Consider the following 25,651-nt stretch of genomic DNA (forward strand, 5'->3'; position numbering starts at 1 on the left):
TGTTCCAGAATTCAAACCATCAATTAACATATTGTTGGATATGAATTATAACTCAAGGAGTCGGATGTTCTTGTCAAATTGGGGTAAGCGGTTAAATTGGATAAGTTGTCCTTCCCTCTATTGAGGGTATTTTGCCTGTATCTCTTTTGCTAGCCTTCATAAATATAATTTTTCTTTGCTGATTAGTGTAGAAAGTACTCTGACAGATTTTTACTCTCTATATCCATCCATGTATAATCATTATCATAAAAATAGTAAATTAAGAACATTGCAATAGAAATATTAGGTTATTACACTTGTTGGCCATTGGGCAGTGTATGTGTGGGGTCTCCTTTTGCTATAGCAGCTCATCGATATAGTCATTTTAATATTTTATTGTATTTTTGCAAAGCAGAAAAACAGTGCTAATGCTAGTGATAAGAAATTAGATCTTACAAACAAAACATAATTGAGAGAAAGTAGAAATCATCCGCCATGTTGAAAGCAATGCTTCTTTAATCTCAATATCACATTGAACTTAAACCTGTGTGTTAAAGTATAAGGAGAAAGCAAAATTAAATAATACATCTGAAATACTAGAAAAACGTCTTCAGTGATGGTAACGTCTCACGCTCATGTCAGCTGTTGGCTATCAGATACTTTAGTTTCTTCATAAAACTCAAAAAGTAAGTTTCCTCAGTAATAAATTTGTATATTTTAACTCTCAATCTGGTATTAATTTGAATAGTAGATCTCTTTCTGATGGTGTCCCCAAGGTATATTCTGAACACAATCGCTTATATACCTGATACGTTATCCTTCTGTATAGTAAAAGTCACTCAGATCGTTGGAAGAGAATTAACATTAGGTGTAGAGATGGTGAGTGGAGAGGGCATGTGGAGAAACCTGAGAACGTGAGCCCAGTGGGAACAAAGTACAGGAGACTGGTGGTCCAGGAAGATCCCACATCCCCTCAAAGGTGGGGACAGAGGGATGTACCTTCTCTCAGAGGGAACAGGGACTGGTCGAAGGATTGGTAGCAGCGTGGTATATGATTAAGGTGACACTGGAGGATGACTTACTTTCCTGAATATTCCTATGCAATAAACTAGGTTTTAAAGGAAGGACAGAAAATGAGCTGGTGGAGAAAAGAGAATTTCCCTGCCAGAAGAAATAAAATGTTTCAAGGACATGAATCTGCTAATATGTTAATGTCCAAGCATGAGGTTAGGAGGAAAGCAAACAGACCTGTTTTTCTGGAAGATTCTGTCAGAGTAATATAAACAATAGATAAGCGAATGTCAAACATTTCTATCCCTAAGAAAACATGCTTTTATTTTCTTACTGAATTTTCCTTATTACTCACTAAATCATAGTCCCTGAAATTTGATGTTATGAAATTTGACAAGGGAATTTAAATATTGGTGACTTCGTTAAAATTCAGATCCTTAAGTTTTTTTTATTATTGATATAAAATTTATTCATTTTAGGTGTGGGGTATAGAAATGTCAAGGAACTTTGAAGAAACTTTCAGTAATTTGAACCATATATTTCTCTTCTTAGTGAAAAATGAAAACACCCCAAAGGTTTTATGTGGAGTAAACTAGGTCTGGAAATGGTCTATACTGAAAGACCTAATGGCCTTTTGATGTCTGATTCTTTGATTTCGCTTTTATTTTTTAAAGGGGTGCTATGCACTTATAATTAGAAACATTTCAAGTTCTTTACTTGGGAAGTTAATTGTTCCTTAGCTTGCTCTGTTATGACTAATTATGTAGTTTTGTGTGGTAGTAGTGTTTGAAATTATTACTAAGAAGATTCACCTTGTTGAGTAGAGAAAGTTCCAATTCATCTTGAAAGCTTTATCACACCCCTAATGTGTGGTCATTCATTTTGCAGGTTGTGGCCATGATGTGAACATATACTTATTACATATTTAAGATATTTCATTTGAATAATTTTCTAAGTAATAATTTTTAAATTTTCTGAGTAAATTTAATAAATTTCTAAGTAATAATTTTTCTAAGTAATGTAATAGTTGGCATTTCTTGCAGTTGGTACCATAAAGTTTGAAGTTGGAAACTATGGATAAATTACTAGGAAGCACTGCCAAAATTGATGATTTTGTTTAAAAAGTTTTTTAAAAGTTTTGTTAAAAATAATCAGTTTTGCATTGATACAAACATTTGTGTGATGTTGGGAAAAGTTATCCCTATACTTTTTGAAAGTGCCTGAAAATTGAATATAATTTTCTGAAAAACAGTTTTCTTAAATATCAGCGGTGCTGGTGGGGACCCATCTGTTCTCTCTTCAGCAGTCTGCTCGAGCATCTGAAACCGTTTTACACGGGGAGCAGTCAGAGTCTCCAGTTTATTGTGAGCACTCCTTAGCCCCAGCGAGCACGCTGACATCACCTTCCCTCTAAGAAGCGCGGTGGAAAGAAAGCTTGAAGAGAGGACAGAAGTATGTGGTGACCCTGTTTCAAGCTGAAAAGGAAATTCTGTTCCATTAAGTATTTCTTTGTAGACACATCTTCATAGAACTCTGCATTTCTTCTCACGAGAACACACTGCTTTAAATGACTGACAGTATAATATGATGGTCGAGGGATCCCTTCTTGACGGAGACATTCGTGACACTGTTCACACAGTAGGTTTCATTTGTAGCATGAGATTTTTAAGTTTATTGGATGCTTTGAGGAATTCAATTAGGAAAACCTGTTTTTTAAAGCAGTTTATATATTTAGCTACTCGAGTTTTACTACCATCAGAATTTGCTTTAGCCATGAAGTGTAAAATAAGTATAATCCTGGTGGGGAGTTGATAAACTAATAAAACATCATGGTATTTTTATTTGATGTTTTATAGTTAAGGAAATGATTTGAATATATAGTCTCTAGATTTATCATCAAAAGAATCTTATGTGGTTGTTTGTTATTATCTGCATTTTAAAGGGGGAAACTGAGGTTTAAGGCTATTAAGCAGTTTAACCAGGTGGCATAGCTAATATGTGGCTGAGCTGGGAATAAACCTAGGCCTTCGATTCCTAATTTAGTGCCCTTTTCCTGATAGAATGCCGACTTTTACCTTTTGTGTCACTCAGTAGATTTTCTTTTGTGTTTTTTTTAATGACCTGGTTCAAACGATTCATAGATGGCAATGTATATTAGATATGGGAGCGCTTATTCATCTTCAATTTCCAAATGGAAGAATATTCCCTGCCCACAGCTTCTGATTATTGCCCACCGCCTTCTCTATATAGGACCAGCGCCCCCTTCTCCGTTATGCTCTTTGGATCTGGAGTGGGCACCTGATCCAAAGGCAGCGCGTTAATTTTAACTCAGAGGTGCAAAGAGCCTAAGGTCACACTGCTAGTAAGTGGAGATGCTGGGATTTGAAGTTGTGTGTGTCTGACTCTAACACCCCAATTCTTAACCATCATGCTATACTGCACTGCCCTGCCCTCCTCCCTGCTCTTGGGAATGTGGAACTGGAAAACCGAGACACCGAATCAATGCAGAAGCTGAAAATGTGGAAAGTTACCCTGATGAAGACTGGCCAGGCAGCCACCATGGGCCATATGCAGACTCAGGTTATGAGTAGTTGCGTTGATGCCAAGAGGAAAGTGGAGCAGACGCACGGAGAGACGCAGAGCTCTGAGGAGTGCAGCAAGTGCAGAAAGGCTTCGGAGTTCCAGGCCTCTCTCGGGAGAAACACCGCACCAAGACCTCTCATAGCCATTTTATTTAGGTAGTGCGAGTTGGAAGGTATTTAAAAAATTTCTTTGAATAGTTTAGTTATTTAAAAAATAGAGTAAATGTGGCCTATATATTGTTATTACAAAATATTTATTTAAAAAGACATTTATCTCAGAACAAATAAAGGTGAACTTAGATGTCCTCTGTGAAAATTATCATAAATTCTTATTAACAAAGTCTGAATTAATATGGGGATGGCAGACTTCTGTATTTTGGTCGGTAGTGTCATTCAAACCTGTTTATCCTTGTCCGTCTGCTTGCCCTATCAATTATTGATAGAGAGGGATAATGAGATCTCTTATTGTGATTGTACATGTGTTTGTTCGTCCTTGCAGTTCTATAGGTTTTTCCTTCTTGGGTTTAGAATATTTGTGTCCTGTTGATAAAATGAGTACATAATTATTAAGTAATGACAATTATTGTTGGCAGTATTCTTTGCTCTGAAATCTAATTGGGCTGAATAGTAATATAGCCACTCCAGCTTTCTTTTGATTAGTGTTGTGTAGTTTATCTTTTTAAATACTTTTACTTTTAACTTATTGGTCTCTTTAATTTTAAAAGAGTGTTTCTTATTTGCAATATATAGTTAGCTCTTGCTTTTTCAGTCAGTTTGACAATCACCGCCTTTTATTTGGGATATTTAGACAATTTACATTTAATATTACTAATGATATGGATAATTTTAAATATAGCATCTTCCTATTTATTTCTGTTTGTCCTATCTGTCCATTGTTTCCCTTATTATTTTTTGCCTTTTTTTTTGGATTGAGTATTTTTTATGAGTTCTTTTATCTCCTTCATTGGCCTGTTAGCTATAAATAATGGCTTTGTTATTTTAGTGGCTGCTTTAGAGTTCAGAGTATACACTTTGAAATTGTTACAGTTTATTCTCAAGTAATTTTATACTAGTTCATGTATAAGAATTTTACAATTGTTTATTGCCATTTGTCATCCTTGACCTTTGTGTTATTCTTGTCACACATTTTACTTTTACATGTTATAAACTGCACACTATGTTGTTATTTTTATTCGGTGAATTTTTTAAAATAGAGACTTAATATTAAAAATGTCTTATAACTTACTAAGTTACCATTTCGAGGAATCTCCATCCCATTTTTTGTGTATATCCATATTTCTAGCTCATGTCATTATCTTTCAACCTGAAGGATTTTTTTTTTTTTTTTTTTTTTTTAGTACAGGTTTCCTGCTGGTGAATTCTTCCATATATCAGCAGGCATTTGTATATCTGAAAACTCTTTACTTTACCTTTTGTTTTGAAAGATATTTTCACTGGGTATGGAATTCTAAGTTGGGCTTTTTTCTTTCAGTAATTTAAAGATGTTACTTCACTGTTTTCTTGCTTGCATTGTTTCTGCAAGAAATCTGATGTTATATTTACTTTTTTTCCCTCTGTGTCTTTTTTTCTAGCTGCTTTCAAGATTCTGTTTTTCTTTATCACTGGCAAGTTGATTATGGCATGCTATGGTGTAGTTTTCTCTATTTTTCTTGTGCTTGGAGTTTCTTCAAGTTCTTGGATCTGTAGAGTTATAATTTTAATTAAATTTGAAATGCTTTTGGACATTATTTCTTTAAATAATGAAACGTTTCCTCTTTTACCCTTTTTCTTTAGGGACTCTAAGTACACATATATTAGGTTGCTGAACGTTGTTGGTGATGATTTGTTTTCTTTTTTATTCTATTTTTCTTTCTGTGCTTTGTTTTGGTTAGTTTCCATGGTTCTGATTTCCAATTCATTAATCTTTTCTTTAGCAATGTATAATCTGCCTTTAATCTCATCTATTATATTTTTTATCTCACACATTATAGTTTTTCTACAAAAAGTTCTACAAAAATTCTCTGAAGAGTTTCAGTTTGAGAAGGTAATTCTCAGCCTCATGGCAAGCTCTTTTCTCTGCTCATAGCAGATTAACAGATGACTGAATTTATTATTAAGCACATGTAGATAATAATTGGAGCCTTTGGAAAAGTTTGGTGTGAGGTACAAAAAATGGTCTGTGTAATATGGATAACATTTGTTTATAAATAAAGATTGACATCATAAAACCAATATAAATCTAGGTACCATAGTTTTATGCACTTATCAGTAGAATGATCCTTTTTATAATCAGTAAAAATGTTGTATATTTAATCTCAAAGATATCTTTAATTCTATCTTTAGTAATCTCTTGCTGCTACCATATTTATCCTCTCTTGAAATAAAAATCTTCTGATGGAGATTTGCTTTTTTCATGGACAGTGTCTTGGTAAGGAGGAAAAGAAAATGTATTTTAAAATGTCGAATGCAAATATATATTTCATAAATACATACATATATAGTGAACATATTATATATATGTAACATGAAGTCAGATGAGCTGGTTTAATTTCTCCTGTCATTATTATGTAAATTTAGGAAAATCACTAAAGCCTTCTAAACTTTATTTTAATTTGTGGGGAAAAAGTAAATGATTTTTCATAGTTATAAAAATGGAATGAAGTAATATATAAACTGCTTAAACTATAATTAGCATAGTAAGCACTATGTAAATGTTCATTGTACTTCATTTGCAAAGACATTTAAAAATTATGGTTACAATATAAATGTTAGAGTTTTTAAGAGTGTCATTCACTAAAAATACTGGAAAATAACTATTGTGACTTTAAAATATATTTCACATAATTTAGAAATCATTTATGATAAGCAGAAAAGCTTCCCTCATTGATAATTATTACATTTATTTTTGGTTAATAAAATGTGCCTATTGAAAATTTGATCTACTGTGCATAGTGATGACTGTAAGTGAGAATATTTTCCAGCTATCTTGAAATATTGAACTGCTCAGGGACAAGGCATGGACAATATTTTGAAGGAAATAAATTTTCTGAGCTTCATATTTCAGCCTTTCTTCTTTATTCCTTTGATCTGGCTTTGATTTAGTTATCATTCTGCTTGAATGACTTCACATTGCTTTTTCCTCTCCCGGGTAAAGGAAGTGGTCCTGTACCTATTTCAGAATATTTAGGCTCTGTCATTTTATGGGATGACACGTATTTCCTTATTATTTACTAATATACTACTGCCTCCCAAATAAGATATACTGGTGGGAATACATGTAGCTCTGCACGTATGATGTGTAATTTACATATGGAACTTTTAATCATTACATTCTTAAATATAGGAGATGTAAAAGGAAACGACATTAACTTTGAGATTTATTTTGAAGTTTAAAGATTTTAAAGGAATTTTTCTTCACTATGTACACTATAGCTGTTTTATCTTTAAAGATTGTTTTCTCAAGGTTTTCTTATTTTATCATAAACATTTCAATTACCTGAGGAAGAATTCTTTTAATTGATGTATTCTGCCCATCTTACAGGCATTAGCACCAAATTATTATGTAAAACTTGAAACTGTTTAAATGTTTCATTAAATTTATCTCTATTGCTTTATTTCATACTTTACACACAGGTCTTCTGACTTCCTCAGATTGGTTTTCTTATATACTCTCACTGTCTCTTTCCATTTCTGTGTTCTTATAGCTCTTAGAATTTGTCATAAAATATTTATAATTTTACACTACTATTTGATTTTTTTCATTGCATTCTCCTCTTTCACCCTAATCAGGTTGTAGTTTCTTCCAGATAGGAGCTATTTCTTATACTTACAAGTTTCCTACAATCCTTGACCAAGTGGATCTTAGACTTTGCAGCCAGGGTCCCTGCCTCAGCCCTTAGAACATGGCTGAGTTTCTGGGAGGTGGACGCCAGGATCAGTTCTTTTGAATCATAATTCAAATCCAGCTGACTTCAAAGAATTTATGGACCTCCTAGCTGAAATCCCTGTCTCCTTAAACGTTTGCTGAAGAGTTGAAGAGGATTCCGCATTTTTGTTCACAACGAACATGCTTCAGCCCAGTCATGGTTCTTCAAAGCTGAGGTTTGGCCCTGGGGGCATGGCTCTTTGGGCAGGCCTAAATCATTGACAACAAGAGTCCTTGTCAGAGAGAGGTCCATAGGACTTCTTTATGCTGTTGCCATACCGATTTTGAACTTTGCCCCCAGTAGCAAAAGAAAAATCTCTGGCTGGTTTAGTCCTGGATCACCAGGGTTCCAGTGAGCCTTGTGTGTTTGCCTGTGGGCGGCTCAGTGCTGTCCTGTTGGAGCCAGGATTCTGTTCATCTGCTTCTGACACAGCAACTGCTGGCTTTCTTTGTTCAGCCTTTACTGTCGTGGTATGTGAGTCCACGGACCCCCGAGGGGCTTCTGGGAAGGTGGTTCTGATTCACAGCAGTGCATGGCGATCACTGCAGTGGAGATCTGCTTCCTGCAGACCCTTCTCTTTCATTAAATGGGGTGGAATGAGATCTCTCTGAACTTTCTCCTGGTTTTCAGGATCCTGTGTTCAAACCTTTGCTATGATATTTAGTATTCATCTTTATCTTTTTCCTTTACTTGATGGGGTCCTCTTAGAAAGACACGTTTCTCATCTTTGTTCCTTAGTGTAAGTTAGTGGCTAAAATGTAATACATCTTAACCGTTGTTTGATGAATGACTCAAAGAATGAATGACTGTTGTAAGCTCCAAACATTATGTTCTTTTAGTAAGAAGAAGAATGGAGAAAATCTTGTCAGGTTTGCTGTGGTCATTTTAAAGATAGTTTTGTTATTCTTAGTTACACTCTTATCTTCCAGTATATTTCAAAAAGTGTATTTATGTGTGGCTTTTTAGGCTTCAGTGGTTATATGATTATCTTACTTGCAGCCCACTCTGTGACTCAGGATAGCACTTCACCCTGGTGTACTTTGAATTGGACTGGCACCATGGACACCCACACGGTATTTCAGTTGTGGCGCATGTCTTCAGTGGAGCAGAAATGTTTGGCTGCCTCGTTTCATTCTAAGGTCTTAAAACTTCCCCATAAAAAGTCACCTTAGCTGTGAACTGGTGCTCACTCTCTTTCAGTAATTGATAATCTTTAGGCTCCCTGTGGTTTTTAACAGTATCTCTTTCCTCATTAGCCATTGCACAGTTCTTCTCTACGTTGGCGTCTACTCTTCTGAACTTACCTTAGAGGGTTCCGTATATTATCTTACACAACCCTCGATATGTTCTAAGTTTTGAATACATACTAGTATTGTTAGTTATAATGGTTTCCTATCACTGCTATAAAATATTACCACAAACATAATGTCTTAAGACAATTCAAATTTATTATCTTACAGTTTTGGAGGTCACAAGTCCAAAATGAGACTTACGACCTGAAATCAAGGTATTGTCAGAACTGGCTCTTTTGGGAGGCATTAGGGAGAATCTGTTTCTTGCTTTTTCTGTCTTCTAGAAGCTTTCTTCATTCATTCTGTGGTTTGTGGCCTTCCATCACATTGTCTGTCCTCCATTGCTTCCTCCCCCCCCCCTTTTTTTAAGATTTTTATTACAATATAGCTAACATACAATATTGTATTCATTTCAGGTGTACATTGTAGTTATTCAACATCTGTATACCTAAAGAAGTGATCGCCATAATAAGTCCAGTCCATTGCTTCCTTTCCCATTTCGTTATCTCTCCTTCGACCCTCTCGCTTCCCTTTTATAAGGACCCTGTGATTACATTTGAGGCCTACCCAGATAATCTAGGGTGATGTCTCTATCTCACATCTTTAATGTAATCACACCCGTCAAGTCCCTTTTGCTAACTAAGGTAGCAAATACCTGCAGGTTCCAGGGATTAGGATTCAACTGTCTTTGGAGTACTACATTAGCACTGTTTCACACTTAATCAGCTGGCACAGCCTGGACACTAGAGCTAGTATCAGTGATAGAAGAATTGACTTTGATCTTCCACCGTGGTAGAAGACCCCACCCTTACCGCTTATAAGAACAAGGAGGCTGATTTACCCAGGCATAATAGGGTGAGGGTCATGCTGGTCAATGGAGTAATGCTTCATTTTGAATGGGCTTTCCTCACCAGCTTTAATGAGATAGAATTGACACATAACATTGTGAAGTTTAAGGTGCACAATGTAATGAATTGATATATGTGCATATTGCAGAATGATTAACATAATGTTAGTCTATCACCTCACATAGGTACGATTCTTTTGTGTGATGAGCAATTTTAAGATTTACTCTTAGCAACTTGCAAACATACAGAATAGTATTGTTAACTGTACTGTGACTATATCCTCAGAACGTATTCATCCTATAGCTGGGAGTTTGTACCCTTTGAAAACCTTCACCCAATTCCTTCGCCACCCCAACCTTGCCTGCCCCACCCCCAGCAAACCACTAATCTGTTTAATTCCTGAGTTTAGGTGTTTTTAGATTCCACAAATAAGTGAGATCAAACAGTATTTGTTTTTCTCTGTCTGATTTAGTTTACTTAGCTTCAGTTAAATAAGGTCCATCGATATCATTGCAAATGGCAGGATTTCCTTTATTGCTGAATGATATTCCATTCTGTATATCTACGTCCCATTTTCTTTATCCATTCACTTGTTGATTGACACTGAGGTTGTTTTCATGTTTTGGCTATTGTAAATAATGCTGTGATGAATGTGGAGGGTGCAGATATATCTTCAAGGTAGTGACTTTATTGCCTTTTAGTGTATATCCAGAAGTAGAATCACTTGTGCATAGGGTAGTTCTATTTTTAATTTTTCGAGGAAACTTCCTTAATGGCTGCACAAATTTACATTCTCACCAGCAGTGTGCAGGTTTCTCTTTTCACCACATCCTCGCCAACAATTGCTATCATGTCTTTTTGATAATAGCTGTTCTAATAGGTTTGAGGTGATACCTCATTGTGGTTTTTAATTACATTTCCCTGATGAAGACAAAACAAAACAAACAACGCTTGATTTATCCGTCTTTTGATTGTAGCTGTGCTGGGTTGTGTAATGGTATCTCACTGTGGTTTTGATTTGCATTTTCTTGATCATTAATGATATGAGTGTCCTTTCCTGTGCTTATTGGCCAGTTGTCTATCTTCTTTGGAGAAGTGTTTGTTTAGATTTTTCATGTGTTTTTAAATTGTGTTCTTTATCTTTTCGTCATTGGTCTGTAAGAGTCATTTATATATTGTTGACAGAAGTCTCTTTTCAGATACATGATGTGCAAACGTCCTCTCCCATCTTCTTTTCACTTTTTGATCATATCCCTAGAAGCACAAGAGTTTTTTGAATTTGCTAAAGTTCATTTATATTTCATTTTCTGGTTTCCACATTTGGTTTTAGATCTAAGAAGGCTTTGCTTAGGTCAAGGTCGCAAAGATTTCCGCCTATGTTTTCTTTTAGGAGTTTTATATGTAAAGCTCTTGCATTTAGTTCTGAGGCCCATCTTGAGTTAATTTTTGTGTATCGTGTAAGGAAGGAATCCACTTTATTTTTTTTGCATGTGAATAAACACTTGTCTCAGCACCATTTGTTGTATAGACTATTCCTTGGAAATGCCTTGGCACCTTTGCTTAAAATCCACTGATGATCACTGTAAGGGTTCGTTTCTGGAAACTTAATCCAATTCCATTTATTTATACATCTATCCGTAAGCCATAGCACACTTTTTATTATTCTAGCTTTGTAATAAGTTTTGTAGTCAGGAAATATGAGTCCTCCATCCTCATTCTTCTTTTCAAGGTTGTTTTGCCTAGTCTGGGTCCCTTGCATTTCCATATGAATTTTAGTGTCAGCTTGTCAATTTCTTCAAAAATGCCACCTGGGGTTTTGACAGGGATTGTGTTGAATCTGTAGGTCAATTCGAGAAGTGTTATTTTTCCAGTACTAAGACCAGTACTAATTTCCATCTTGCTACATGGAAATTAAAGTTTAAGACATTTAGGTGTTCATAGTGTTTACCATTTTTTAACAAAAATATAGCAGAGACCACTAGTTTTAGCAGTCGTGGGAAGGTGAGCCCAAGAAATTTATTCACTTATGCTTAGTGAAAGGTATTATTTTTAGTGCCTTTTAAGTCAGAGCCGTATCTTAAATGTTTTTGACTCACTCGCTCTAATCAGTTTGAATACCAGTATGCAGCCACGAACACAGTGGCATAAGCCGCCTGAAGGTCTCGTTTTCTAGCTCAGCTGGAAAAGGAATGGAGACTCTTCTCGCTGTTTTTGCAGACTTCTTTGAAGTTTTTTGTTTTGTTTTGTTTTTCTTGGAGTTTCCAGTGGAGATGCCAAGCTGGCAGCAAATGAAGTATACTGTAACGTGAAGCCTTATAAATATGTGTTGGATCTCTGCCATCGTTATCAAAAGTGCTGTTCCAGAAATGTGCGAAGGGAAAAATTTCAAATTAAGGTTGGCCTGTACGTATAAGTGTTAGCTTGTAAAGCTCAAGAAATACTAAACTGTACTCCATTAGTCCCCTGCATTCTGCCTTTTTGGAATAATTACGTACTTCAGAACATCCTTTAATCTGCGCTGGCTTGTGGTTTTATAAGAATGCAGCTTCTTTTTTCTTTGTGCTTTATATAGTCAGATGAGGAAAATTTACTGCATTTTATAAATAAATCAGAGCTAAAAAGCAAATCTTCTTCCCACCTTTTTATCTTCATGGAGGCCCAGCTTTAAGGCATTTGAGTGATGCATTTATACCCGGCCCCACAACTAGTTCCACTAAAAAAAAATAATCTTCAAAGTCACTTTTTTTTTTTTTGCTTCTTATAGGACACGCTGTAAAATCACACAAAGGAGTACTTGCTTATGTTAGTAGGGAGCAGACTTTTCTCTCTTTCAAATGCCGAAAGTCTTGTACTTCATTCCTTTGATAGAGTGAGAAGGATTCCTCATTAAAATGTCACCGCTTCCCCTTCCTGTTCCCCTTTTCCCCTTGGTCGCCTCCCACCTGCAGTGTTTGGCTTTCACCCCTCCCAGTGACCAAAGACTTGACCACTCGCAGCCCAGCCCCCCAGAACCCCGCTCGACATGGACACTGCTGTGATGGAAGGCAGATCAACGTCACTCTCACCCTCCGGTTATTCCCGCATGGAAAGGAAGTTGGCAGTATCATCGGAAAGAAAGGAGAATCAGTTAAGATGTGCGAGAGAGTGGTGTACGTGTCAGCCTCTCAGAAGGAAATTGTCCTAAGAGAATTATCACTTTGGCTGGACTCACTGATGCTTCAAAGCTTTTGCTGTGATCATTGACAAGCTGGAAGAGGACATCGGAAGCTCTGTGACCAGTAGCACAGCTACCAGTAGACCTCCAGTCACCTCGAGGCTGATGGTCCCTGCTAGTCAGCGTGGCTCTCATTGGGAAAGGTGGTTGCGAGATCACGGAAATACGAGAAAGTACAGGGGCTCAGGTCCCGGTGGCAAGGGATATGCTCCCCAATTCAACTGAGCAGGCTGTCACTGAATGTGTGAAACACATCTACGTGGTCATGTTGGCATCCCTGTGAAGGGCATGGCCGTCCTGTACCAGCCCAAGCCATCCAGTTCTCTGGTCATCTTTGCAGGTGGTCAGGACAGGTGTAGTACAGGCAGTGACAGTGCGAGCTTTCCTCACACCACCCCATCCGTGTACTTCAGTGCAAACCTGGAGGGACCACCTCTGGACTTGACCAGGCTGCACCTGTTGGCAATGCAAGTTTCATTTTCCCATGATGCATGGCAACACTGGATTCAGTGGCATTGAATCCAGTTCTCCAGAGGTGAAAGGCTATTGGGATTTGGATGCATCTGCTCAGACTACTTCTCATGAACTCACCATTCCAAAGGATTTGATTGGCTGCATAATTAGGTGTCAATGCGCCAAAATCAATGAGATCCGTCAGATGTCTGGGCTGCAGATCAAAATTGCAAACCCGTTGGAGGGCTTTACTGATAGGCAGGTCATCATCATCACTGGATCTGCTGCCAGTGTTAGCCTGGCTCAAAGCTTAATCAGTATCAGGCTTTCTTTGGAGACAAGGGCCATAAGGAGCAGCTGTAACAATGCAGACTCATCCGTAATCTCTTTCTGATGTTCAGCTCCTCCTGCAATCCACCTGTGTAGTTTGCGAACAGTCAGTGATTCCAGGTTTTAAATAGTTCATAAATGTTCCGTTTCTACACTTGATCATCTACTTATAATTTTTTAATTAAGAGCGTTTCAATTCCTTTCTCTGTTCATCAGTTAATAGATCCATATTTAGTTTTATAAGCTTCTCCAATTTTTGTTTTTGGCTCATGATTTTTCTGTTATGGAAATGTAAGAGCATGATATTAATACATTTCAGTTTAGTTCTGTAATGTCAGGAATTTTTCAAGAAAAATTTAAAAGATCACCTGGAGTTTCTTCGTGAATAGAAACTGGATGCTGCAGTGAAAAAAGAATGAACATCATCTCTTTATTTAAGTTAAGACGTTTCAGTTCTATCAAGACAGAAGATTCTTAAATATTAGTGGAGCGCAATGTATTCGTCGTGGGTTAGCTGGACAAGAGCATCGATTTACATTACGTAAGGCCTTCTTGGGTTCAGCTTTACTATTGAATTAGCTCAGCAGGTACAATGGGACCAAAAACAGGTTGGGAGATTTCATGCATTTCCTTGTTCTTGCTATTTAATATAAAACATTATTAATTAAAAATAAGGTGCCTTATGTGCAAGGTTTTATTTTAATGATATTTTTAATATGGTGTCTCATATATAGCTGATTCAGGCTAAAGTTTATGACTTTGATGTATGTGATCATAAGGTAGTTACAAAGTAAATGAACTAAACTTAGGTAAGAATGAGAGGACATAGAGAAAATATCTTTCCTATTAACTTGAAAGTGTTTAAATAGCTCATATGAATTATTGGCCAACAATGTAAAACAGCTGACTTTCAGTATTCATAGACAAAATTGATATTTCAGCCATAAGTCATGCAGTTTTACAATATGCTAGCAAAATTTTCTTTTGACTAATTGAGTGTACATAATTTAAAATTATATGGCCTGTAAAATTTTAAAGTTTTCAAATATTGTTCAGTGTACTTTTTTCTTTCTAAGTGTGGACAGACCGAACAAGCAAAAGCAGGGCTTTGAAAAATTATAATCCCAGTAGTGAAACAGTCTTCCCAGGTGCCTCTCGGAGGGGCTCCTCAATGGAAGAGTGACATCGGGTGGACTGGGGCACCACCCGGCCCCAAGCCCTGCAAGGGGAACATTACTTACTCATCGAGCACCGTGGCCTCGGAGTTCTTCTACCGGAGAATTCTGGGCAGCCCCTTCCACACACCCGCCCATCACAGCAGACAGGTGTTCATCACACATTCATGACAACTGTCCATCACATCGTCCAGCCTCGGAGAATTCAAACAAAATCCCCAGCGTTCGTGTCAGGGAAACCCAGCGTATGACTCAGGAGTCTCTGCTTCTCGAGCAGAACACGGTGAGCAGGGCAAACCTGCCGCCAGAGCAAATTGAAATTCCCTGCAGCGATCAGAGTGCTCGGTCTTCGATGCAGTGATGTCCGCTGAATCCGTCTTTGGTGTGACATCTGCTTGTTAATCACCGTTGTCTGTCAACTACTATTAACATTAAGTGGCAAAAACAAAAAGCATCACTAATACTAAGGCCTTGGGATTTGGCAGCCAGTTAACATTAAAGATGTTTTATTGTAACAACATGTAAGAAAAATGGAGGATAATGTGCATTCAGTTTCCTGATAGAGAGTGTATTAAGTAGACAGCTTAAAGAAAAACTTTTGAAAAGTTCCGGAAGCCTGTGCCACATCGTGGTAAAATGCAGTGACTGCGAGCTCCTTCCGGCGTGCGGGATGATCTGTGAGGGCTTTGCCCTCGTGGGCCACACACATTTTGGGGCAGAGTATTGCACCCTGTAAGTTCTTAAAATGGTGGCTACGACTGTGAAACAGACACATAGGAGAGAAGGGATTTCAGTGCAAACACTGCTTAGTTTATCACAGAGATGTATGGACTATTGTCGTTGTTAGTTGGAAGGGTGTGTAGGTGAATATGGACAGATAAATAGACACAAGTGGTACTTACAATGAAAATGAAAAGGAAGATGGACGCGGAGTATGTTCTTCCGGCCCAGTACAGAGGGCTGTTTATTTGCAGATGCTTCGTGTCCAGACACGGGAGTAGAAACTCCAATCTACGCATGTACTGCTACATTTTGTTACAAGGGACAGGAGAGTCCTGCTGAAATAGAAACCAAGTGACACTCTTTCTTATCTGTCTTTTTGTCATTCAAACTTTGAGAAAAGTTTTCAGTTTGGAGGGAAAAGTTTGGGATTTAGATATTTTATTTTCCTTATATGTCCTATTGGAAAATCTAGAAATTACTAAGTGTCACAGAGGAGATTTTAAACTAAGATCTGAGTAACTCCAAAAAGATCAAATTACTTTTTGTCCACAGTGGCATCATTGTTTGGGAAATGTCTTTTTACCCCATTATGATGTTTCTCTAAAATTTGCTTTGTGAGTTAAATGATGCTATTCCTTAGCATTCTTCAGATTATAGTTCATAAGAAGATGATGCTTTCTATACGTATAAGCTTTCCCATTTGGGAGGGTGAGCCAAGTTAATCTTGCTTATGATGTCCCTGTCTACTTGGGCTGCTGTATGAAAATCCTACAGACGGGGCAGCTTATAAACAACAGAAATGTGTTTCTCACAGTTCTGGAGGCTGCTAAGTTCAAGATCAAAGCACTGGCATGGTCACATGCTGATCAGGCCCTTTTCCTGGTTCATAGCCAGCACCTTATTGCTGTGTCCTCATGTGGTAGAAGGCACAAAGGATCTCTCTGGAGCCTCTTTTACAAGAGCGGCAGTCTCACTGTGGGGGACACATTCAGACCGTAGAATATGGCACCTAGGAAATCAGGAGTGCAGTATGGCATGGCAGCCAACAGCGTGAGCACGAGAAGCAGAGTGCCGGGGCTGGATCCTGGCGTGACGCATCGCTAGATGTACCTTGGAAGTGTTCTCTCGGCCCTGGTTTCCCGTTCTGCAAAAGTAGGGGCTTAATAATACTCTTATACAAGTTTACCGTGAGAATAAATGAGAGAAGACAAACTATTTTGTACAGTACCCGGTACCTACTCAGAACTCAGTATTACCCATTAATAACTTTCTTATAACCTAAAGCCTCTTCGTTTTTTTCTCCTATCAACATGTAAAGACATCTTTTGTTTTGTTGGACCCTTTTGACCATATCATTTTAGTTCAAGGCACAAAGAAACGAGATGGTTATCAGTTCTTTGAGGCAGGTCTGCTGCAGGGCCGCATAACAACTCCAGGCCGTCATGTCGCTCTGTTGCACCTGTCATCCGACAGCTCAGCTTCTGCTGGAGATGCATGTTAGGCATGTTTCTGTTGATACATCAGTTTTGTAAAAATTGAGATATAATTCACATACTATAAAATTCATCTTTTTGAAGTGTATAATTCAGTAGATTTTAGTATATTTATAAGGATGTGCACCCATCACTAATTGCAGAACGTTTTCATCACCAAAAAAACCATAAACAAAAAAAACCCCCAAATTAGCAATCACTTCTCATTTCCCCCTCCTCTCAGCCCTTGGCCACCACTAATCTACTTCCTGTCTCTATGGGTTTATCTGTTTTGGAGATTTCACATAAATAGAATCATAGAATATGTGATATCTTGTGACTGGCTTCTTTCATTCAGCGTCATGTTTTTGAGGTTCATCCATGTCGTGGGATGTACCTGAACTTCGTTCCTTGTCATGGCGAAGTAACATTCCATCATGTGGATATACTACACTTTGCTTATCCGTTCATCAGTTGATGGAGATACGTGGTTTTAAACAGTTTGGATCTTAGGGAAATCTTTGAAAGTGGTTGTGCCCTCATCAGGCCACATGGTATGTGTCTCTACCCCTTCTCTCCTGAGACAGGCTATGCCATTGTCAGCTTTTTAAAGAGAAGTTTTACAGAACTTACATCAAAAAATTGAAATCAGAATTTTATTTTAGGGAAAGTTAAACATCGTTCTTTCATTGAAGCTTAGTTCTTTTGTATTTTAACTCCGAAGCTTTTCTGAACTTTTCCAGGGAGAAAGAGGAGCAGCTGACTCGTGTGACAGAAGTTCAGAGGTTGCAGGCCCAGCAGGCAGATGCCGCCCTGGAAGAGTTTAAGCGGCAGGTGGAACTGAACTCCGAGAAAGTCTATGCCGAGATGAAAGAGCAGGTGAGGAGGCCGCCACGCCATCCTTTCTGAAAGCCCCTCTCCCAGTAGGAAAGTGCATTCTGATCTTAAATATGACAGACATGTATTTGCTTTTTAAGAAAGCCTTACTAAAATTAGCCATACAATTGGGTCAAGAATTCAGAGTGAGAAAAGGATGCTGTCCTTGGTGGAGGAGGACACCCACCTCCACCAGAGCAGCAAGGGAAGAGGTGGCCCCTCGAGGCCGAGAACTAGGGCCCTGGTGGAAAGGAGTCAGTGGGCAGGCGCAGCCTGCGCCCTGTGAGCTCGGGATGGGCAAGGGGCCATGCTGTGCATCTTCGCAGTGGCTGCTCCTTGCTCCTCCTGGGCCACTGGGTGCACACTGACCAGCACTTCCCTGGTGGTCGCGAGTGGAGGAAGGTGGGTGGAGAACCGCCTGGAGCTGTGCAGACAAGGAGGTGGGTCCTCTCTCCTCCTTGAAGAGTCCTTGATTCATCGTGAAATTGATGCCAGAATAATCATTTTAAAGTTGCATCTACAAATGTAGAAATGGTAACAGTGTTTCTCACTTTGGGAATGTGCATCAGCCTCCAGGTAAAACCCCATGACCATCGGCCTCTGGAGTAAGGATTCATGCTAACCATGTCTGCATTTGTTCATTTTCCACAAACGGTGTTTTATTGATCAGTTACAGCACATTGTTTTCAACTGGCAGTTCAGGAAGGTAGAGACTGTCCTTGGTGTTTGTACAAGTTAAATGGTGTGTTTTTTAGTTTTAAGAGAAAATAAAAAATTTGTAAACAAACAACAGGGTACCCGTTATGAAGAATCAACAATTGTTAACACTGTTAATTTAAACTAAAACATTCAGATGCCGTTGTAGCTCGCTTTGTTATTCATGTCAAATCTCTTTATTCTCTCCTTTCACCTCTGAGGAAAACCACTATAACTGATTTAATTTGTATTATTTCAGTCTATTTTCATATCTATCTATCTATCTATCTATCTATCTATCTTGTTCGTATATGTTATATGCATTTTTTTTGGCTTCTATTTTTTTAAGATTAGGTAAGTACTACAGATTTTATTAGTCTTGTTTTCTTTTTCATATTTAATTTTATATATCTCTGCCCTATCCATGTTGATATAGTACAATTAATTTAATATTGAATATATTTTATTGTATGAATATGCCATTATTTTATTTATCAGCTCCCCTGTTCAAGGGTATTTGGTTTATTTCAGGTTTTCTTGATTGCAGAGAACGTCGTAGTACCTGTTGGAGATTTCATTTTTAGCTGGCATTGTCCTCCTCAGACTTTCAGGCACACTGGGTCTCAGAGACCTTCCTATGGGAGGTTTCTGACTGAGCCCTGTCACGTTTACTATCTTGGAACTGCGTTTTCTTGTTATTTTCTCGATTCACGTTTCCATTCACGTTGAGTTGTGGGGATTCGGGTCCTGAGAGCAGGTCTCAGACACCATTCTCTTTTTTCTCTACTCATCGCCTAGGGCGAGAGCTAGGTTCCTGCTGAGGGCTTGTGCTAGAAGGTGACTTCCAGTCCCTGCCACTTGGATGTGTACCTCTTCCCAGCTCCCCACTGTGATCAGAGCCCTGGCCCTAGGATGTGTGTCTGGTCCAGATGTCCAGTGGAGCTGCAAAGGACGCTCTGATCATCTTAACAATTAAAGGGATACAGAAAATATTGAAGGAGGGGACCTGGCAAGAAGTTTTGTGTACACAGTTAAGACTTAAAATGAGGCGTTTCAAAGTACTAAGGCTGACAGTATAACTTCCTGAGAAAAGCTGAAACTGTAACAGGCACCCTTGGCACCTCTTGGGGCTGACAGCGCCATATTAACAGATCACAGAATTCATGAATAAGTAAGGAGAAAAAACAAGCAAACAACAGTGGGACTTGTGAAAACTTTCCATAGGACAAGAAAAAGGCATTTGTATTCAGCAGTCACAAAAGAAAAGCATACTTCTGAAAATGATCTACTGTATAATTCAGGGGAAAAATTCAAGAAAAAAGTACCTTTATAAGAAGACATGATCTATAGGAAAAAGGCCACATATCAAGTAAAATGAATGCCACGAAACCTGGATACATTCTGGAAAAAGAATTGAACCTCAGATAGAGGTAAGAATAAAATGAAAATCCTACAAGTTTCTAGGCAAGATAAACCTGGTTAAAAAAAAAAAAAGAAAGAAAAATAATAGAGCAATGTTTCAAAGTATTGAAGGAGAAAAGGTATGACCAAGGAGTTTTTCACTTGCAAAATCAACAGGAAAGCATTGTCTTAATAAGAGCTCACATCATCTATTCCACTTATTTCTCTTCTGGAAAAAATTATATGAGTACATCAGTCAATGTGGAGATGAAGCAAAAGACATTTCACACATGGGGAAACCATCATATTAAAAAAGATGAGTTGAGAACAATGGAATCCAACAAAGCAGAAACAAATTTAACTGTTACAAATCTAGTTGCAAGATAGGATGCTAATGTTTATTGATTCTTGAAAGAGAGGGTATATAGAAGTAGAAAACTCAAATGTAATAACAACTTAAATCCTATTCCCTAGATTACGTTAACAAACATCAAGAAGTCGGTGGATAGTGAGAGAGTGAGAGGAGAACAATGCCGAAGACTCAAAAAGATTCTTAAAATTAGGGAAATGTAGGTTAAAATGATTGTAAAATATATAAACGTAGGCATTAATAAAATTAACAAGATGTTACATTCTCATAAAAACCCTTAAAAGATAGCAGCAAAACTCGAGAGGAGATATTGCCAAAGGAACAGAAGCAGAAACAGAACAAAATGTCCAAAATAAGGCAAAGCATATAATTGCAATAATAAATATTAATAGGTTAAATTTTTCCAGTAAAAGTATTAATTAGCTGACTTAAATCCATGTATATGGTATTCATAAAAGACACAACTAAAAGTTACACAAAAATTATATTCAAAAGATGATGAAAATTTATCACTTGTCAGATAAAAAGAATGTAATATTATCACACAAATTAATATCAATCCAAGTCAATAAACTGGACAAAGGATATATTTTTGCATGCTAAAGGCAAGAGTACTTAATCAAATATCAAAGGGTATTAGGAATACATGGAGAAATTGACCTGAAAAGTCATGGAGTGCTTACATATTTTCTCCATCTTTGACAGATGGGGGAGACTAAACAAATAGGAGGTCTAAATAACACTTTATAAAATAACTATGTTTCTGTCTTATACCCTTAAAATACAACATATTAAATTTCTACTCCTGTGAAACAGTTATAAAACTTAGCAGACCATAAGGAAACATCCAGTGTATTTCTAAAACTTGACATGACATAGAGCACATATTTTTTACCACAATGCAATAAAACCAGAAATTAAATTTCAATTAAAGTTGCTACATTAGACCACCAAAATTAAAAACTTTTGCTCTTTCAAAGACAGCATTAAAAAACAACAAAAGGCAAGCCAAAAAAAAAAAAAAAAGGAAGAAAAGATTCACAAGTATTTCTGAGAACTTGTATTTAAAATATAAAAGAAATCTTATAACTCAGTAATAAGAAGACAAACAGCCCAGTTAAAAATAGGCAAGATATTTGGACACCTCACAGAAGAAGATATACAAATGACTAATAAGCGTAAGAAAAGATATGCAGTATCATTATTCATCAAGGAAATGCAAATTAAAACCAAAATTAAATGCCACTACATGCTCATTAGAATGGTTAAAATTGTAAAGATTGGTTGATAATGCCGACTGTTAATGAAGCAATGGAGCGATTCTAAAGTGCTGGTAAGAAAGCTGACAGTTTCTTAAAAGCTAAACATACAATGACCACATGTCAGCCATTCTGTTTCTGTGTTTAACCAAGATGAATGAAGACACATCCAGACAAAGACCTGTATACATATGTCGACAGTAGCTTTATTCACAAAAGCTCAAAACTTGAATAATCAAATTTTCCTCAAAAATCAAAAGAACAATCAAAATGTTGTACAATTGACCCTTGAACAACCCATGAGTCAGAGTACCCATCCTTCGCACAGTCAAAAATCCACTATAACTTTTGATTCCCCCTAAACTCAGTTATTCCTACATATCTGCATGGGATCAGTTCCAGGACTCCTTACAGATACCAAAATCTGCAGATGCTCAATTTCCCCATGTAAAATGGTTTAGATCAGTGCATACATACAGTTGGCCTCTCATATTCATGGACCTCCTAACCACAGATCGAAAACAATACGGGTATTTATGGGAAAAAAAATCCACATGCGGGTGGACCCGCACACTGCAAACTTGTATTGTTCAAGGATCAACTGTACATGCAATGGAATACTACCGAGCGATAAAAACTAATGAACTGCTGATACCCACAACATGGACGAGTCTCAAAATCCTGCTGAAAGAAAGAAGCTGAAAACAAGAGTGTACATACAGTAGGCTGTGTACTGTCTGAGTAATGTTAGAATTCCCTAGATAATGTTGAGTTCTATTTAAACAGGTTATCAACCCAATTCATTGCAGAGCCAGAGTCCTACCTTATCTTCTGCGGGTGGGTTCCACTTCCAGTTAAGTTCCAGAGCCTTGCTCTCTTGCTTCGGGTCTGTCTGTATTGTGGCACTCACAAGTGAGTCTCAGTGGTGGTGATTTAGCTCACTCTGCCTGGTGACTGCAGGCACTCATGTAACAGTCCCCAGGACGGACCATGTGCTTGGCCACAAAACAATTTTCAATACATTTTAAAAGGATTAAAACTACACAAAATGTGTTCTTTAATTCCAAGGATAAAATATACAAGAATAAGAAACCTGGGAAGGCTCCACATATTTGGAAATTAAATAACACACTTATAAATAACTCTTTGCGTCAAAGAAGATATAAGGAATATGACATATCATAAAATATAGCATATCAACATTTATGGAATGCAGCTAAAGCAGTACTTAGAGAAACGTTCATAGCTTTAAATATCTATATCGAAAAAGCTCTCAAATCAATAACCTAGACCTCATCTTAAGAAACCAGAAAAAGAAAAGCAGACAGAAGAAAGGAAATAGTATTTTTATATGTTGGGAGAAAGCAAAGAAGTAAAAACAAAAATAGAGAAAATCACTGAAGCCCAAAATTGGTTTTATGAAAAGAAACACAAAGTTGACAGATCTTTAGCTTAACTGTCATTCCAAAGTTAGGAATGAAAGAAGAGAGGGCACCACTATTGATCCTAAAGAAGAAGGAAGAATCATAAAGTGGTATTTTAAAAACTTTACGTCAACAAATTACACGGCTTATATGAAATGGACAAATTCCTAGAAAGATGCAAATTACTAAAGCTGTCTCAAGAAGAGGTAAAAAAAAATCTGAATTGCCCTATAATCAAAAAGGATATTTAATTAGCAATTCAAATCTCCCCACAAAAAAATGCCTAGAATCAGATGGCTTTACTGGTAAATTGCATCAATTATTAAAGAAAAATTAATTTTAGTTTTTTGAAACTTTCAGAAACTTAGGGGGAAGGAAAACTTCCCAGTTCATTCAGTAAGGCCAGTACTGTTCTAATATTAAGGCCAAAAACACTGCAAGAAAACAGAGTAACATCTGTCACGTAGAGACAAAACTCATAATGATATTTTGGTAAACTGAATTCAGTATCATATAAAAATGATTATGCACCATAACCAAGTAGGATTTATCCCAGAAATCCTAGGTAGTTTTAACATTTGAAAATAAATTAACATCGTACAGCACGTTAATAGAATAAAGGACAAAACCCATGTGATCATTTCTCTAGAGACAGAAGAAGCATTTGAAAAAGCTCAACATTACCATGATTTTGAAAAAACTTGGTAGATTAGGACTAAAAGTGAACTTACTCAACATTAGCTAATAAGGACATTAGTAAAAACCCTACAGCTAATATAGTTGAAGTTGAAAGACTTAATGTTTTTTCTCCTAAGAACAAGAATAAGATGTGTGTGTCTGCCAACTCCAGTACCGATTGGAGATTCTAGCCAGAGCACTAAGGCCAAAAAAAAAAAAAAAAAAGATTGGAAAGGAAGAAGTACAAATGTCTTCTGATGACATGGTCCTGTATAGTCAAAATCCATAAAAGAAATACTAAAACTAATTAATGATTTAAACATATTTGCAGAATACAGGGTTAATATGCAGAATTCAGTCATACTTCTCTATATTAGCGATGAAATAATCTGGAAATGAAATTAAGAAAACAATTTAAGTCACAATAGCATCAAAAAGAATAAAATATTTACAAATATTGCTGAAATTTTGAAAGACCTAAATAGATGTGAGCTATTCTGTGTTCATGGGTTGAAAAACTCAGTATTATCTGCTGACATTCTCCACAAATTGATGTATATATTCGATGCAATTGCTCTCAAAAGGCCAATACCCTTTTCTGTAGAAATTGACAATAAGAAATGTTTATTTTCACCAGTAAATTTTACAAAAGTAAATAGCAACAAACTATTTTCCAACTAATAAGTATGTAGAAATCCATGAAGGTCTGAGGAAGCAGGCAATGACATATTTTTGTGGCGGAAGGGTGCTTATAATTTTTAGAAAGAGTTAGTTTAACATCGTCTTATTGTTTACCGGTTCTGCTTATAGGACTTTATTTGTCAGGAGTACTGAGAGTGGAAGATGTACGTTCAAAGATATTTATTTTGATGTTATTTGTTAATAGTGAAAAATTACAAAATAGACGTCAGAAGAGTTGGAGAGAAAGTAGAAATTCATAAGAAAAATTTAAGATAACAAAAGTTGAATTGCATGGCAGAACTGAAAGCCCTGTAAATAATATCATCTCAGAAACTATTAACTTAAGAATGCGTCTCGGCCACCAAATGAGACTGCCAGAAAATAAGGAAAACAAGGAGGAAAGAGAGTGTTTGTGGAAGTGATTCTGGAACGGCCCTTTAATTGGGCCATGCGCATGGCTCTGCCTGTTCTGTTCTGTGCCCGGGTCCTGGTCTGTCTTCATCTTCCTTCTCCTTCCGGTGGGAGCCCTGCCAGGCCCGCTTGACTCCTCTACTTCTCGTCTATAAGGGTTCATGTATTTTAGGTATTCTAGGGCTCTAGGTGTCATGCCTCTATGGACCGGTTAGATGATCCAGTGAAAAACCTTCCTTGGTGCGTGCCTCTGGGGTTCCCTGTTGTCACCCCACAAACCCTACACCTGTGTCCTGTCATTGTGAGCAGCCCTCATCTGGCCTGATCTGTGCAGTGAGGCTGGATTCAGACTCCTTGACAAGTATTAGTGATGGGCTACCGATGGGCGGGAAAACCTTTTGATTGATTGTCTCCTGATGAAGAAATGTTCTTCAGTGGTTTCAGTCGTGAATAGTTTTACAAGTGCAATTGAGTTTCTGAAATAGAAAAACTACTTTTTGTGTGAGCATTATAATAAAGAACCCCATTTATAACGGACTTCTTATAGTTAAGCTCACTCATAAATAATTCTTACAGGGCAAATTTTAACTAACGTTGAATAAAATATGTATGTCAAAACATGGTAAATTAGAAGCCCTTCATTCCAGATTGTCACTTAAATTCTAGAAGAAAATCAATCAGCAGATCGAGTATTTAGAGAATCATAATGTTTTCAACTTTTTCCATTTTCTGTGTTATTAACAGTCCTTTTCTGTTGGTGCTTTGAACCGCTCTTTTCTCTTCTTCCTAAAGTCTTCTGTGTAAAAGCCAACAATGCTTAGGGCATCTTTTTCCATTTGGAAACTGCTGC

At 37.2% G+C, this 25,651-nt stretch overlaps 1 protein-coding gene across 1 annotated transcript in view; it reads left to right on the plus strand.

Moving 5' to 3' along the window:
* Positions 1–13,842, plus strand: part of CEP112 (centrosomal protein 112) — a 107,575-nt gene extending 93,733 nt beyond the window's left edge. The window contains 6 exon segments of the mRNA XM_036221979.1: positions 12,587–12,771; positions 12,774–12,851; positions 12,854–12,980; positions 12,982–13,130; positions 13,133–13,322; positions 13,324–13,842. Coding sequence (XP_036077872.1) covers positions 12,587–12,771; positions 12,774–12,851; positions 12,854–12,980; positions 12,982–13,130; positions 13,133–13,322; positions 13,324–13,699 — 1,105 coding nt within the window. The 3' untranslated portion in view covers positions 13,700–13,842.
* The last annotated feature ends 11,809 nt before the right edge of the window (positions 13,843–25,651 follow it).

The sequence above is a fragment of the Rousettus aegyptiacus genome, unplaced genomic scaffold (assembly GCF_014176215.1).
Source record: "Rousettus aegyptiacus isolate mRouAeg1 unplaced genomic scaffold, mRouAeg1.p scaffold_m13_p_6, whole genome shotgun sequence".
Lineage (NCBI taxonomy): Eukaryota > Metazoa > Chordata > Mammalia > Chiroptera > Pteropodidae > Rousettus > Rousettus aegyptiacus.